Source organism: Panulirus ornatus, chromosome 72 (genome assembly GCF_036320965.1).
Source record: "Panulirus ornatus isolate Po-2019 chromosome 72, ASM3632096v1, whole genome shotgun sequence".
Taxonomy (NCBI): domain Eukaryota; kingdom Metazoa; phylum Arthropoda; class Malacostraca; order Decapoda; family Palinuridae; genus Panulirus; species Panulirus ornatus.
The window spans coordinates 121,840-140,481 of record NC_092295.1 but is presented as its reverse complement, the minus strand read 5'-3'; the positions used below and the strand labels follow the sequence as shown (position 1 = coordinate 140,481).

The window sequence follows — 18,642 nt, the reverse complement described above, 5'->3', positions numbered from 1 at the left end:
TTATTGTTAAATTAGTTATTCGTTATCAAACTAATTTGCATACTGTGTTCCCCAGTTATTGTTAAATTAGTTATTCGTTATCAAGCTAATTTGCATACTGTGTCTCCCCCTCAGTTGTTAAATTAGTTATTCGTTATTAAGCTGATTTGCATAATGTGTTCCCCCAGTTATTGTTAAATTAGTTATTCGTTATCGAGCTCATTTGCATACTGTGTTCCCCCCCAGTTATTGTTAAATTAGTTATTCGTTATCAAGCTGATTTGCATACTGTGTCCCCCCCAGTTATTGTTAAATTAGTTATTCGTTATTAAGCTGATCTGCATACTGTGTTCCTCCCCAGTTATTGTTAAATTAGTTATTCGTTATCAAACTGATTTGCATACTGTGTTCCCCCCAGTTATTGTTAAATTCGTTATTCTTTATCAAACTGGGTTGGCGACACCTTCTTAAACCCTACACACGAACTGGCGAAGATGCAAAGAGAACATTGCAAAACACTGACCTGCGTCAGGAGACGAAGACTGGGGTTCCTCGACCTCTGCTGGGGGAGAGGGGGAGTTCGGAGGCGGCCCGTGGGCGGGCGGGACGAAGCCGAGGGCGGGGGGTCGAAGTCCAGTCCACTCTGATTGGTTTGAGGGGCCTCCTCCTGCTGGTGGGGTGGAGAGTCGATGTCCACCTTCCCAGTCCACTCTAGTGGCTTAAGGGCCTCCTGCTGGGGGAGGAGAGTCGAAGTCCACCTTCCCAGACCACTCTGATTGGTTTGAAGGGGCCTCCTGCTGGTGGGGTGGAGAGTCGATGTCCACCTTCCCAGTCCACTCTGATTGGCTTGTGGGCCTCCTGCTGGGGAAGAGAGAACTCATTCGTTAGCTGTATGGTGTCAGGGTGTTGTAAGGGAGGTCAAATGTTTATGAATATATTACTAAGTAGGTCAAGCGTGATTACCATCCCGTGGTGAACAGCTGACTCGAAGCCAGCTGGACTTTTAACAATATTTTCTGTGTTATGATTACTCCACACACACACACAAACACACACACACACACACACACACACACACACACACACGCACGCACAAAGGAAAATTGCAGTTTTAATTTATTTAAAAGGTTCTATGATACAAATGGGAGCTTACAAATTGTGGCCCCCATGAGTCGAAAACTCACCCCACTTCCTTTATTATACTCACACACACACACACACACACACATAAGCACAACCCTTTTTTTTTCTTTTTTCAATACAAATTTGTACATGGGACTTTGTATATTCATCAAGATGCGTAAAACTGATGAAGACTTATAGCTTAAATCTTCCCATAAGAAAGACTGGATTAGATGATAAGATGTAGTCTTACAAGCCAAGCACTTTAACTTCTAAGGGTATTCAGTGCTCCCAATGTAGAACAACCCACAAGGACTAATTGTTGTCCATTTCATGAAGGACCCAATAATTGTTGTCCATTTTATGAAGGACCCAATAATTGTTGTCCATTTCATGAAGGACCCAATAATTGTTGTCTATTCCATGAAGGACCCAATAATTGTTGTCCATATTATGAAGGACCCAATAATTGTTGTCCATTTTATGAAGGACCCAATAATTGTTGTCCATTTCATGAAGGACCCAATAATTGTTGTCTATTCCATGAAGGACCCAATAATTGTTGTCCATATTATGAAGGACCCAATAATTGTTGTCCATTTTATGAAGGACCCAATAATTGTTGTCCATTTTATGAAGGACCCAATAATTGTTGTCCATTTTATGAAGGACCCAATAATTGTTGTCTATTTTATGAAGGACCCAATAATTGTTGTCCATTTCATGAAGGACCCAATAACTCTTGTCCATTTCATGAAGGATCCAATAATTGTTGTCCATTTCATGAAGGGCCCAATAATTGTTGTCCATTTTATGAGGGACCCTATAATTGTTGTCCATTTTATGAAGGAATCAATAATTGTTGTCCATTTCATGAAGGACCCAATATTTGTTGTCCATTTTATGAAGGCGTTCGAAGACACCAGTCTTCCAGGAGGTGTTTCCTCCTGCATCACTAAGTCGTCTCCTCCTCCTTCTTCTTCTCCTCCTCCTCCTCCACCCGACAGTTCCAAAGTTCGAGACAGATGGCTTGATCCATGGCGTCTTACCCCTCCACGACTACAAGAAATTGGAACACCTCAGAGCCAGCTGGGTGCAAGCCTTCTTCAGGTACCAACCAATAGGTGAGTGGCCTTTCCCCTCCCCACACACACACACCCACACACACCCACCTTCTCTAAACTCGCAGTGACCTTCTTGTGACCCGATACTGACGAGACGTGACCCAACCTGCCCACACCACACCCACGTACCTTCTCGAAACTCGCAGTGACCTTTTTGTGACCCGATACCCACGAGACGTGACCCAACCTGCCCACACCACACCCACCTAACCTTCTCGAAACTCGTTGTGACCTTTCTGTGACCCGATACCCACGAGACGTGACCCAACCTGCCCACACACACACACACCCACCTTCCCAAAACTCGCAGTGACCTTTCGGTGACCCTATACTGACGAGACGTGACCCAACCTACCCACACCACACCCACCTACCTTCTCGAAACTCGCAGTGACCTTTCGGTGACCCGATACCTACGAGAAGTGACTCAACCTGACCTCTACATGACCTTACGTGATTCATACGGTAAAATCACTGGACCTTTTTGGCATTTATTGATATGTACTGACGATTGGGGTCACTGTAACAAGTGTACGACCCTTGAGCACGACCCTTGGGTAGGATGGCCTGACCTTTGACCTGAGCACTGAGGGTCAGGTCAGAGGTCAGGCCATGAAACCACTTGGGTCGTACCGCCCTGCTCAAGGGATCACTGACCTTAGAAGACCTTATGTGACTCCCGCGGGCGATATATGGTCCATATACTGACGATATATGGACCATAAACTGACGATATATGGACCATATACTGACGATATATGGACCATATACTGACGATATATGGACCATATACTGACGATATATGAACCATATACTGACGATATATGGACCATATACTGACGATATATGGACCATATACTGACGATATATGAACCATATACTGACGATATATGGACCATAGACTGACGATATATGGACCATATACTGACGATATATGGACCATATACTGACGATATATGGACCATATACTGACGATATATGGTCCATATACTGACGATATATGGACCATATACTGACGATATATGGACCATATACTGACGATATATGGACCATATACTGACGATATATGGACCATATACTGACGATATATGGACCATATACTGACGATATATGGACCATATACTGACGATATATGGACCATATACTGACGATATATGGTCCATATACTGACGATATATGGTCCATATACTGACGATATATGGACAATATACTGACGATATATGGACCATATACTGACGATATATGGACCATATACTGACGATATATGGACCATATACTGACGATATATGGACCATATACTGACGATATATGGACCATATACTGACGATATATGGACCATATACTGACGATATATGGACCATATACTGACGATATATGGACCATATACTGACGATATATGGACCATATACTGACGATATATAGACCATATACTGACGATATATGGACAATATACTGACGATATATGGACCATATACTGACGATATATGGACCATATACTGACGATATATGGACCATATACTAACGATATATGGACCATATACTGACGATATATGGACCATATACTGACGACATATGGACCATATACTGTCTATATATGGACCATATACTGACGATATATGGACCACATACTGACAATATATGGACCACATACTGACGATATATGGACCATATACTGACGATATATGGACCATATACTGGAGATATGTGACCTATATACTGACGATATATTACCCATATATTGACGATATATACTGAATATATTTGACCTGAATATGTTGATATACTACCCATATACTGAAGATATGTGACCTATATACTGACGATATATGACCCCTATACTGACGATATATAGCCCATATACTGACGATATATGAGCCCTATACTGACGATATATAGCCTATATACTACGATATATGACCCCTATACTGACGATATAAGCCCTATATAGTGTATATTGAACACACACGACTCCCTGCATGGACAGAAGGCTCACATTAGCCCTATGTAACTATAGAAATCTCTACCCTAAGGCTAGTGTAACCTAATATTATATAATGTATATATAACCATTCTTTCCTTCACGATGTATACAATAAATCAATGTTCAAGGCTTTATATAAATGAATAAAAGACTTTACATAAATCGATGTATATATATATATATATATATATATATATATATATATATATATATATATATATATATATATATATATATAAATCGATATATACATATAATCAAAATTGTATTTTTGAACTTTCAACGTAAAACTGAATCATTATTTCTCGTACATTAATAGGTTTTCTTAAGTCTTATGAAAACATGTTTTGAACGTCTTTTAAGTGGCACTTAAGAGACACACTTACCCGTCCCTCCCTCCACAAAGCCAGTGAGCCAGTGGTCCACAACACCCAGTCTGTTTCTGATCCCAAGTCTTCTCTGTGTGTGTGTCTCTCTCTCCCTCAATACAGAGGCCATACAGGAATACTTCGGATCCAAGATCGCCATCTACTTCGCCTGGCTGGGTCATTATACCACAGCACTCACCGTCCCAGCTGTCATTGGACTCATCTTCTGGGTAAGGAACTACTACTGCTGTGTGTGTGTGTGTGTGTGTGTATGTGTGTGTGCCTCGTCTACCACCTGAGTGCCTCTCTCTCTCTCTCTCTCTCTCTCTCTCTCTCTCTCTCTCTCTCTCTTTCTCATTGGACTCCATCTTCTGGGTAAGGAACTACTGCTGTGTGTGTGTGCCTCCTACCTCTCCACCTGAGTGCTGGCTCATGCCCCCCATCTCTCTCTCTCTCTCTCTCTCTCTCTCTCTCTCTCTCTCTCTCTCTTTAACAACATCACTTACCAATTTCGTTGCCTGCAATTACCATCACCTTTTTCCCCCAACCTTCTACCATCACCCATCTCCCATCTCCCATCACCCATCTCCCATCACCCATCTCCCATCACTCATCTCCCATTACCCATCTCCCATCACTCATCTCCCATCACCCATCTCCCATCACCCATCTTTCATCACTCATCTCCCATCACCCATCTCCCATCACCCATCTCCCATCACCCATCACTCATCTCCCATCTCCCATCACCCATCACTCATCTTCCATCACCCATCTCCCATCACCCATCTCCCATCACTCATCTCCCATCACCCATCTCCCATCACTCATCTCCCACCACTCATCTCCCATCACCCATCACCCATCTCCCATCCCCCATCACCCATCACCCATCTCCCATCACCCATCACTCATCTTCCATCACCCATCTCCCATCACTCATCTCCCATCACTCATCTACCATCACTCATCTCCCATCACTCATCTACCATCACTCATCTCCCATCACTCATCTACCATCACTCATCTCCCATCACCCATCATATTTTTTTTTCCCCCTGCATCTTTGGCTCCCCCTTGACCTACGTCTCCTTAAAGGCGAGTTCCGCATCCAGCGCTCGACTGCGCACGCAGAGAGTGCTATACGCAGAGGTCACTTAAGGTCACTTAACACAGAGACACTGTACTACAAAAGTTACTTAACACAGAGTCACTGTACCATGAAGGTCACTTAACACAGAGACACTGTACTACAAAGGTTACTTAACACAGAGACACTGTACTGCAAAGGTCACTTAACACAGAGACACTGTACTGCAAAGGTCACTTAACACAGAGACACTGTACTACAAAGGTTACTTAACACAGAGACACTGTACTACAAAGGTTACTTAACACAGAGACACTGTACTACAAAGGTTACTTAACACAGAGACACTGTACTACAAAGGTTACTTAACACAGAGACACTGTACTACAAAGGTCACTTAACACAGAGACACTGTACTACAAAGGTCACTTAACACAGAGACACTGTACTACAAAGGTTACTTAACACAGAGACACTGTACTACAAAGGTCACTTAACACAGAGACACTGTACTACAAAGGTTACTTAACACAGAGACACTGTACCACAAAGGTTTCTTAACACAGAGACACTGTACTACAAAGGTTACTTAACACAGAGACACTGTACTACAAAGGTCACTTAACACAGAGACACTGTACTACAAAGGTCACTTAACACAGAGACACTGTACTACAAAGGTCACTTAACACAGAGACACTGTACTACAAAGGTCACTTAACACAGAGACACTGTACCACAAAGGTCACTTAACAAAGAGACACTGTACCACAAAGGTCACTTAAGGTCAATAACAAAGTCACTGATCGGTAAAGCAAGGGAATGGAATTTCCTCCTTTTCTCAAATTAATTCGTCTTTTGCATAATGGATTTCCAAAATTCTTCGCCACAAACCTGCCCTTGCTGTGGGATATTGAGAAAGTTTCGTCCTAATTTTTTTTTTTCTTTCGCCAAAATTTCCTTAAAAAAAAGAATAGTTTGAAAAGAATATTCGTTGTACTAAATTACTGCACCCCTCTCTCTGACCCCTTCTGACCCCTCTCTGACCTATTCTGATGCCTTCTGACCCCTTCTGATGCCTTCTGACCCCTTCTGATGCCTTCTGACCCCGTCTGACCCCTTCTGACCCCTCCTGACCAGTCTAATCTCTCCTGACCCCTCTCTGACCCCTCTGACCCCTTCTGACCCGTCTAACCCCTTCTGCCCAGTCTAACCTCTTCTGACCCCTTCTGACCCCTTCAACCCCTTCTAACCCCTTCTGACCCCTCTAACCCCTTCTGACCCCTCTAACCCCTTCTGACCTCTTCTGACCCCTCTAACCCCTTCTAACCCCTTCTGACCCCCTAAGACACACTATTTATATTATTTGAGATTAAAGATAAGGATTTCTAATCGGTGTTAAGATTTCTAGATTAAAGTTTTGATAAGGCTAACACCGTGGGCCCCGTACACGACCGTATGACCGGTACGACCCTTCTACAGGTGGACCAGTTCTTCCAGTTCTTCGTCCAGGAGAAGAGTTCCATACCAGACCAAACCCTAGGAAGGTCTCTGGAACTTGAGATTGACCAGTTCTTCCAGGAGAAGAGTTCCATACCTGACCCATCCTTAGGAAGGTCTCTAAATGCCAAACCCTCCTTCTGCAGGTGCTCTGGAACTTGAGATCGACCAGTTCTTCATCCAGGAGAAGAGTTCCACACCTACCAAACCCTAGGAAGCTCTCTGGAACTCGAGACTGACCAGTTCTTCCAGGAGAAGAGTTCCATACCTGACCCATCCTTAGAAAGGTCTCTAAATGCCAAACCCTCCTTCTGCAGGTGCTCTGGAACTTGAGATCTTCCAGTTCTTCGTCCAGGAGAAGAGTTCCACACCAAACCAAACCCTAAGAAGCTCTCTGGAACTCGAGACTGACCAGTTCTTCCAGGAGAAGAATTCCACATCAGACCAAACCTTAGGAAGGTCTCTAGATCCCAACCCTCCTTCTGCAGGTGCTTTGGAACTCGAGATCGACTAGTTCTTCTTCCGGGAGAATAATTCCACACCATACCAAACCCTAGGGAGCTCTCTGGAACTCGAGACTGACCAGTTCTTCCAGCAGAAGAGTTCCATTCCAGACCAAACCTTAGGAAGGTCTCTGACTGCCAAACCCTCCTTCTGCAGATGCTTTGGAACTTGAGATCTTCCAGTTCTTCGTCCAGGAGAAGAGTTCCATACCAGACCAAACCCTAGGAAGGTCTCTGGAACTCGAGACTGACCAGTTCTTCCAGGAGAAGAATTCCATACCTGACCAAACCTTAGGAAGGTCCTAAATGCCAAACCCTCCTTCTGCAGGTGCTCTGGAACTTGAGATCTTCCAGTTCTTCGTCCAGGAGAAGAGTTCCACACCAAACCAAACCCTAAGAAGCTCTCTGGAACTCGAGACTGACCAGTTCTTCCAGGAGAAGAGTTCCATACCCGTCCAAACCTTAGGAAGGTCTCTAGATCCCAACCCTCCTTCTGCAGGTGCTTTGGAACTCGAGATCGAGTAGTTCTTCTTCCAGGAGAAGAATTCCACACCAAACCAAACCCTAGGGAGCTCTCTGGAACTCGAGACTGACCAGTTCTTCCAGCAGAAGAGTTCCATTCAAGACCAAACCTTAGGAAGGTCTCTGACTGCCAAACCCTCCTTCTGCAGGTGCTTTGGAACTTGAGATCTTCCAGTTCTTCGTCCAGGAGAAGAGTTCCACACCAAACCAAACCCTAGGAAGGTCTCTGGAACTCGAGACTGACCAGTTCTTCCAGGAGAAGAATTCCATACCTGACCAAACCTTAGGAAGGTCTCTAAATGCCAGAACCTCCTTCTGCAGGTGCTTTGGAACTTAAGATCGACCAGTTCTTCTTCCAGGAGAAGAATTCCACACCAAACCAAACCCTAGGAAGCTCTCTGGAACTTGAGACTGACCAGTTCTTCCAGGAGAAGAATTCCATACCAGACCAATCCTTAGGAAGGTCTCTAAATGCCAAACCCTCCTTCTGCAGGTGCTCTGGAACTTGAGATCGACTAGTTCTTCGTCCAGAAACTTGAGATTGACCAGTTTTTCCAGTTCTTCATCCAGGAGCTTGAGATTGACCAGTTTTTTTTCCAGTTCTTCATCCAGGAGAGAAATTCCATACCTAACCAAACCTTAGGGAGGTCTCTTAACTACCAACTCTCCTTCTGCAGGTGCTTCTGTGGGGACGCGACCAAGCCCTGGAAGACAAGGGCTTCGTGCTCTTCGCCTTCCTGAACGTGGTGTGGGCTTCCATGTGGCTGGAGGGCTGGAAGCGGCACAGCGCCGTCCTTGCCTACAACTGGGGCACCCTGGATTCCCACGTTGAACTCTTCTCCGAGCCCAGGCCTCACTTCACGGTGAGTCGTTTCCTGTCTCGCCTCTGGCGTCTGGAAAGCCTTGCTTTCCATCCTTAATCCTCCTCCTCCTTCTCAGACGTCATCAAACTGTCTAGGCAAAAATCTTTTCCAATCCACACTTTCCTGTATAACTTCCATGGCGGTATCTTATCGATGGATCACAAATGATCCTTATCTTTTTCCTGGCATAAGTGGAGTGGAAGTCCACACTTTCCTATAGAACTTCCATGGCAGTATCTTACCGATGGATCACAAATGATTCTCATCTTTTTCCTGGCATAAATTGAGTGGAAATCCACACTTTCCTGTATAACTTCCATGGCAGTATCTTACCGATGGACTACATGTATAATTCTTATCTTTTTCCTGGCATAAGTTGAGTGGAAGTCCACACTTTCCTATAGAACTTCCATGGCAGTATCTTACAGATATATCATATGTTATTCTTATCTTTTTCCTGGCTTGAGTCGAAGTCGACACTTTCCTACAGAACTTCCATGGCAGTATCTTACCAATGGACCACAAATGATTCTCATCTTTTTCCTGGCATAAATTGAGTGGAAATCCACACTTTCCTATAGAACTTCCATGGCAGTATCTTACCGATGGACCATAAATAATTCTTATCTTTTTCCTGGCATAAGTTGAGTGGAAGTCCACACTTTCCTATAGAACTTCCATGGCAGTATCTTACAGATATATCATATGTTATTCTTATCTTTTTCCTGGCTTGAGTCGAAGTCGACACTTTCCTACAGAACTTCCATGGCAGTATCTTACCAATGGACCACAAATGATTCTCATCTTTTTCCTGGCATAAATTGAGTGGAAATCCACACTTTCCTATAGAACTTCCATGGCAGTATCTTACCGATGGACCATAAATAATTCTTATCTTTTTCCTGGCATAAGTTGAGTGGAAGTCCACACTTTCCTATAGAACTTCCATGGCAGTATCTTACAGCTATATCATATGTTATTCTTATCTTTTTCCCGGCTTGAGTCGAAGTCCCCACTTTCCTGTAGAATTTCCATGGTAGTATCTTATCGATATAAGGCATAATCATTACCTTTTTCCTGGTGGAAGTGGAGCCAAACAGTCCACACTTTCCTATCTAACTTCCATGGCAGTATCTTACCGAAATATCACAAATTATTCTAATCCTTTTCCTGGTGGAACTTGAGTGGAAGTCTACACTTTCCTATATAACTTCCATAGCAGTATCTTACCGATGTACTAGATAGTTCTTATCTTTATCCTGGCGGTAGTTGAGCCAGAGGGAGCGGTGGGGAAGAAAGGACAAGCCTTGTGCTTTTATAATCCTGATTCTACCGCCATATTTACCTCATCTCTTTCCTGACGATCGTTGAGCCAGAGGGAGAAGTGGGGAGGGAAGGAACCCCGAATGTACTACCACTATGTTTAGACAGCTTTCATGTTACACATGACCTCATTATTAACCGTAAGGTCATCTGTTATATGTCTTTGTCGCCCATGTCCTTCCCATTTGCAACCATGGCAACCGTATCATGAATTCCAAATCCTCTTTTCCTTAATCTGTACCAACAAATAATATTTTGATAATTCCTGTTTTCTTTTATATCTTGCTTATCCGATCGACAGATTACAATATCTATGGGAACTCACTCCCGTGCTGAGTTCCCGTTCAGTGAGGGACAGATTAAGTCAGGTGTCGTAACTAACATGTCACTCTTTAGTAACTCAAAGGCTTTCTCGACTCCTGGTAACTCATCTAACTGTAAACACAAAAAGTGACTGAGGTAACGCAGTGACATCAAGGGGGCGTAACGTCACCAGGTAACTCAGGACGATCAAGGAACACAGACACGTCAGGTAACTCAGCAATACCACAATCATGTAACTTAGTCTATCATTAAGGAACGCAGCGGCAACAGGTAACTCCTCTTGCATTAAGGAACAAGGCAACATCAAGTAACCTAGTAACTTAAGGAACCACAGTGGGTAACTCAGTAACATCAACGAGCTATACCAGGTAACTTAGAAATATTAAGCAACACAGCAACACTAGGGAACTTAGCAACATCATGAAAAAATATATGTCCAACATTTCCCACCACAACAAAAGGTAACTCAGAACATCAAGTAACTCAGTAACATCAAGGAGCAGAGAAATGCCATGTAATTTAGTAACTCAGGAAAATATCAAGCAAAAAGACTGAGCATACTGATTTCTGGTAACTCAATACGCAGCACAATATCCGGTAACTCAGTAACAAGAAGGGACACATCCTTATCAGGTAACTCAGTAACATCAAGGACAACACAACCAGGTAACCGAGTAATATCACAAGACATTGATATATCAGGTAACTCAGAACTCCAAGGAAAGCAAAAGTATCAGGTAACTCACAAACAAAAAGGAACACCGCTCTATTAGGTAACTCAGCAGTATCAGGACAGCGCAGCCAAGTAACTGATTAACATCAAGGAACACAAAAATATGAGGTAACTCAATAACATTAAGGAACGAATCAATACCAGGTACCTCAGTAACACCCAGTAACTCAGCAGTGCCAGGTAAGTCAGTAACAGTAGATAACTCAGTAACATGGTAGTTACTAGATGTAACTCTGCGATCGGTTAAGTCTAGAAACACATGGCAACTCACCAAACTCACGTAACTCCGAACTATCAGTGAATATAACTTTAAGTAACTCCATAACATGATGTAACTCTAGCACCAGACAAGCAGCAACACAGCTTTGGAACTTCAGGTAACTCAGTGATATGAGGTAACTCATCACCGTTACTTACACTAACAAGAAGATGGAACTCTAGAAAATGAATTCTGCAATGTCTGGTAACTCATCAACATGTGGTAAATGAAAATAAAACATCGTAACTCGATGTAACTCACTAACAAAAGCAGTTGCAAACATCAATTAATGTAACTGATAAAACATCAACAAAATTTATAAATACATGGTAACTCCACAACAAGAAAATAATCCAGGATCATGAGGTAACTCAGCAATAAGATGTGAATAAGGAACATAAGAATGATTCGACAATAAGAAGCAACTTAGTAACTTAAGGTAACTCGGCAATGAGGTAACTCCACCAACAAAAGCAATTCTGTGATCAATGAGTTACAGCAACACTCAACCTAAGCCACTGAGTTATGAAAATACTAAACCTATGCCATTGAGTTACAGCAACACTAAACCTAGGTCACTGAGTTACAGCAACACCCAACCTAGGCCACTGAGTTACAGCAACACCCAACTTAGGCCACTGAGTTACAGAAACACCCTTAGGCCACTGAGTTACAGAAACACTCAACCTAGGTATATGAGGTACCTCAGCAACAGATGGGGAACTCAACAACACTTGGTAACTCAGAAACATCACGTAACTCAGTTCCTGCAACAGTATTTATCTTCAAACCTGAGGACAATTCTCAATAGACATTATGAAAATGAAAGATCCAGTTTAAAGCTTTTTGAAAGCTTATACACACAGTAAGCTGGACGGACGGTGTCCCACAGATTGACCAAGAGCCATCAGAGCTTGAAGCTTAAGCTATCAGTGGAGTGATCTTTAAGCTTAATAGGTTTGATTAGTGTAGCAGACAGACAAGTGTGGCATAGAGTCTATGGTAAGCTTTAAGACAAAAGAATAGAGTCTATGTTAAGCTTTAAGACAAAAGAATAGAGTCTTTGTTAAGCTTTAAGACAAAAGAATAGAGTCTTTGTTAAGCTTTAAGACAAAAGAATAGAGTCTTTGTTAAGCTTTAAGACAAAAGAATAGAGTCTTTGTTAAGCTTTAAGACAATAGAATAGAGTCTATGTTAAGCTTTAAGACAATAGAATAGAGTCTATGTTAAGCTTTAAGACAATAGAATAGAGTCTATGTTAAGCTTTAAGACAAAAGAATAGAGTCTATAGTAAGCTTTAAGACAAAAGAATAGAGTCTATGTTAAGCTTTAAGACAGAAGAATAGAGTCTATAGTAAGCTGAAAGACAGAAGAATAGAGTCTATGTTAAGCTTTAAGACAATAGAATAGAGTCTTTGTTAAGCTTTAAGACAATAGAATAGAGTCTATGTTAAGCTTTAAGACAATAGAATAGAGTCTATGTTAAGCTTTAAGACAATAGAATAGAGTCTATGTTAAGCTTTAAGACAAAAGAATAGAGTCTATAGTAAGCTTTAAGACAAAAGAATAGAGTCTATGTTAAGCTTTAAGACAGAAGAATAGAGTCTATAGTAAGCTGAAAGACAGAAGAATAGAGTCTATGTTAAGCTTTAAGACAATAGAATAGAGTCTATGTTAAGCTTTAAGACAAAAGAATAGAGTCTATGTTAAGCTTTAAGACAATAGAATAGAGTCTATGTTAAGCTTTAAGACAAAAGAATAGAGTCTATGTTAAGCTTTAAGACAATAGAATAGAGTCTTTGTTAAGCTTTAAGACAATAGAATAGAGTCTATGTTAAGCTTTAAGACAAAAGAATAGAGTCTTTGTTAAGCTTTAAGACAATAGAATAGTGTCTATGTTAAGCTTTAAGACAAAAGAATAGAGTCTTTGTTAAGCTTTAAGACAATAGAATAGTCTATTTAAAGCTTTAAGACAAAGAATAGAGTCTATGTTAAGCTTTAAGACAATAGAATAGAGTCTATGTTAAGCTTTAAGACAAAAGAATAGAGTCTATGTTAAGCTTTAAGACAATAGAATAGAGTCTATGTTGAGCTTTAAGACAAAAGAATAGAGTCTATGTTAAGCTTTAAGACAATAGAATAGAGTCTATGTTAAGCTTTAAGACAAAAGAATAGAGTCTATGTTAAGCTTTAAGACAAAAGAATAGAGTCTTTGTTAAGCTTTAAGACAAAAGAATAGAGTCTAAAGCTGAAAGACACAGAAATGTCAATTTCAAAATCTAATCCACCATCTTTGACACACTCAACACCTTCTAAAGTGACGGTAACTCTCCCACCTCAGCCAATTAGAAATAACACATGAATGGCCCCTTTTCTCGAGTTCCCCCTCTGTAACTCAGCATAACAGCTGTAACTCGTGATCTTGCGACCTCTGTGCATCACAGAGACATAGAAGAAGACACAGTCCCTCACAGAACCCGAATCTTTAGGTTAATATTTCGAAGACAATGAAGATCTTCACCCAGCTCCCCTACCCCCAAATAATGGAATTTCCTTCACAAAACACTAATTAATCTTGGACGTAAAGTTACAACCCCAAGATCCGACAGGACCAAATACTTTACAACGTTTGATGGCTTTGCAAAATCACATCAGCAGCTGCTGTAGCCAAGAAGCGAGTAAAAAGAAAAAAGATAAAAAGAAAATGGAAAAAAAAATTCCAGGGGCGACTTAAAGAAAACCCCACTGACGCTTGGCACACGTTTTCCTTTTCCTCTCTCACACATTACGTGACCACGTATTTAGGGAAGTGTGTTCTCCCCTCACACTTACCTTCTCCCTTCTTATCACAAGAAATCAAACTGGCATTCCTAATTTTCTTTTTTAAGTGAACTATCCTAATTTCTCCGTCCTGCTCTTTAGAAAACGGGATGTGGGTATGCAAGTCCTCTACTTCTAGTAGCAATATTCATTCTAAGTGCTCATATATTTCATCAGGTTAAATAGTGAACAATGGATACCTAAAATACACAGTCATTGGAATTCCTGTTTCTAACTTTAATTTCATTATAGTACACTAATTAAGTTGATTCACACATCAAAAGTACATATAGGTATGTGTACGTTTTTTCAATAGACTCACTTTCCACACACAAGCAGAATTATGTAAACACATACATGTATGTATAGATACACACATACAATATATATATATATATATATATATATATATATATATATATATATATCTGGGAGTGGATCTGGCAGCGGATGGAACCATGGTAGCGGAAGTGGATCATAGGGTGGGGGAGGGGGCGAAAATTCTGGGGGCCTTGAAGAATGTGTGGAAGTCGAGAACATTATCTCGGAAATCAAAAATGGGTATGTTTGAAGGAATAGTGGTTCCAACAATGTTGTATGGTTGCGAGGCATGGGCTATGGATAGAGTTGTGCGCAGGAGGATGGATGTGCTGGAAATGAGATGTTTGAGGACAATGTGTGGTGTGAGGTGGTTTGATCGAGTGAGTAACGTAAGGGTAAGAGAGATGTGTGGAAATAAAAAGAGCGTGGTTGAGAGAGCAGAAGAGGGTGTTTTGAAATGGTTTGGGCACATGGAGAGAATGAGTGAGGAAAGATTGACCAAGAGGATATATGTGTCGGAGGTGGAGGGAACGAGGAGAAGAGGGAGACCAAATTGGAGGTGGAAAGATGGAGTGAAAAAGATTTTGTGTGATCGGGGCCTGAACATACAGGAGGGTGAAAGGAGGGCAAGGAATAGAGTGAATTGGAGCTATGTGGTATACCCTTATATGTATAATACTTAATAGACTGAAACCCCTTATGTATATTACTTGATAGACTGAAACCCATCATGTACAATACTTAATAGACTGAAACCCTTATGTATAATACTTAATAGACTGAAAACCCATTATGCATAATACTTAATAGACTGAAACCCATTATGTATAATACTTTACAGACTGAAACCCATTATGTATAATACTTAATAGACTGAAACCATCTATGTATAGTACTTAATAGACTGAAACCTCATATGTATGATACTACTTAACAGACTGAAACCCCTTATGTATAATACTTAATAGACTGAAACCCCTTATGTATAATACTTTACAGACTGAAACCCATTATGTATAATACTTTACAGACTGAAACCCATTATGTATAATACTTTACAGACTGAAACCCCTTATGTATAATACTTTACAGACTGAAACCCATTATGTATAATACTTAATAGACTGAAACCCATTATGTATAATACTTAATAGACTGAAAACCCTTATGTATAATACTTAATAGACTGAACCCCCTTATGGATAATACTACTTAATAGACTGAAACCCCTTATGTATAATATTACTTAGACTGAACCCTCCCCTGAACCCCCCTTCCCCCCACTTATTCATAATGCTTAAGACTCTAACCTTTATGTATAATGCTTTACACTCTTAACCCACGTAGCTGACACTGACCATTTATCTTCTCACTGGGCCTTATAGATGCCAAGGGTGAGTATAAGGTATGAGGGGGGGTGTTTGTTTATATCTTCTCTGGGGGGGCCCCCCTTAGGCTAGGCATAATTAGCTAGGCTATTTCGGGCGCCCAACGCCCTCCATGTTTGCTGAGGCATGACCCCTATGTAGTAGATTGTGGTTGACGCAGAGGTGTTTATATATATATACATTTTTTTATATGATAAAGGTCGAGACGTAGAGAGATATCTATCTATATCTATCTATCTACCCCTCTCTCTCTATACCCTCCTTGCATGCAGTTAAAATGTCTACTGCCAGTTGTGGTTGACGCAGACGTGTTAATATATATACATTTTTTTATACATCATAAAAATCGAGACGTAGAGAGATATCTATCTCTATCTATCTATCTATCTACCCCCTCTCTTTCTATCCTCCTTGCATGCACTTAGAATAATCCATTGCCAATTGAAGTATCGTAAAATTTTACGATTTTTTTTTACTCTATTTTTTTTCTTGTCCTACATTTGTATTTTCTTATATCATATTTGCATTGCGGACTAAATAATGTTCACGTAGGGAGTCTAATATATATATATATATATATATATATATATATATATATATATATATATATATATATATATATATATTGGGAAGGATCACAATTTTGCGCGTGATCAAGATATTCCTATGAGTCCACGGGGGAAAATGAAACACAAAAAGTTCCCAAGTGCACTTTCGTGTCATAATCACATCACCAGGGGAGACACAAGAGAGAAATATAACAGTCAGTTGATATACATCGAAGAGTCCTAGCTTCGTCTCTTCGATGCATATCAAGTGACTGTTATATTTCTCTCTTGTGTCTCCCCTGATGATGTGATTATGACACGAAAGTGCACTTGGGAACTTTTCGCCTTTCATTTTCCCCGTGGACTCATAGGAATATCTTGATCACGCGCAGTTTGGATAAAAATGGGTCGTTCATTTACCCATGCTAAGTCCATTTATTCATACACTTTCATCATCTACATTGTATAATGTACTCTAATTTATATTTACTGTTATATTTATTAAATAACCTAATCTATGTCCCAAATATTTATTTGAATAATTAACGGATATTCTCATTTATCGGCCTTAATGGCGTCCGTTCTTATATCTATCTTCATCCATCAATACGCCTCTGGGTTGTGGAGGGTTGTGTCTCAACCTCACAACCCCGGGTTGTTGTTAAAGGGACACAGGGACGCGCGTGCGTGTGTATGTCAACAACACCCCACAACACGTGCAGGTGGAGTTGCCACTTGCGTGGATTCTAGTCAATATTCAAATACAACCTGTGCGCCCCAATCAGTTGTGAATAGATTATATCACACTTGGGTAGTTCATAAAGGTTTATAACAAGGCTATAACACCTACAACCTCGTTCATTATCGGGGTTATTGTTAATTATTGAAGGGTGTGTCTGATGGTGGTTGTATGTCAAAGATACCAGACACCACCATTGACAATATCTACTGATACCACTGAATAAAACCCACTCCATTTCCTTAAATACAATTCAAAGGAACTTTATAAAAGACTAGTGGGAGTCTTTTACCACTATGTAAATCTGAGGTCGGTATATCGTAAAAGAGATAGTGAAATCTAATGGTGATAATGTCCATTTACAGTGACGTGTGAGGTGCCTAGCGCCCCTCCCACTACAACACACACACACCACCTCGATATCTTGAAATTCAAACATTCGTACAAAGCATTAATTTGATACGTTATCAAGAGATATCAGAGCTTCGAACAACACTAGGACAATAAATGTGAAGTTAATTAGTCCACTGAAGAGTCGGTGTTCTACATAAATAACCCATTTATGGCCCAATTTATAAAATACAATAATCATTTATCTCAAAAAGTTCAATGCTGGTTTGATCTCATCCAGTATTCAGTTTCACGTAATTTGTTCATTAAACTTTCGTGTTCTTTTTTCCCCTACATAAGGCGTTAATTGTCCTACTATTCCTTAAAACAATAAGGAAAACCTATTAGTCTTGTTAAACCAAACAACCCAATTCCCCCCAAACGACCCCCCCCAAAAAAAAACCAGGAAAAAATATACAAGTTTTGACATTATAACATACATCTCTTGTTCACATATTTCCTAACTCTTTTTTTCTTCCTCCCTATTAGTTATAATTTTCCCTAATGCCTTAATGAAGAACAGTTGAAGAACATGTAAGTTCTTTATTAGCTTTTCCATCAGATTTTTAGTATATATATATACATTTATATATATACATTTTTGTGGTACTATGGAATGTGATATGTAGTATATGATATACATAGGTACTATTGCACACTGTACGCTTCTTACGTGCATGTCTTAGATAACTTTTAAACATGTTAACTTTTTAGATTAACTCTTAATAAATTTTATCAATGTTTA

The 18,642-nt window shown here is 40.5% G+C and overlaps 1 protein-coding gene across 8 annotated transcripts in view; it reads left to right on the top strand.

Moving 5' to 3' along the window:
* wwk (white walker) overlaps window positions 1-18,642 on the top strand; it is a 190,071-nt gene that overhangs the window by 155,808 nt on the left and 15,621 nt on the right. For all 8 annotated transcript variants that reach the window (XM_071660686.1, XM_071660685.1, XM_071660687.1 and 5 more), the window contains 3 exons: window positions 2,109-2,225; window positions 4,698-4,804; window positions 8,867-9,052. In XM_071660686.1, coding sequence (XP_071516787.1) covers window positions 2,109-2,225; window positions 4,698-4,804; window positions 8,867-9,052 — 410 coding nt within the window. The remainder of the gene's footprint in view (window positions 1-2,108; window positions 2,226-4,697; window positions 4,805-8,866; window positions 9,053-18,642) is intronic.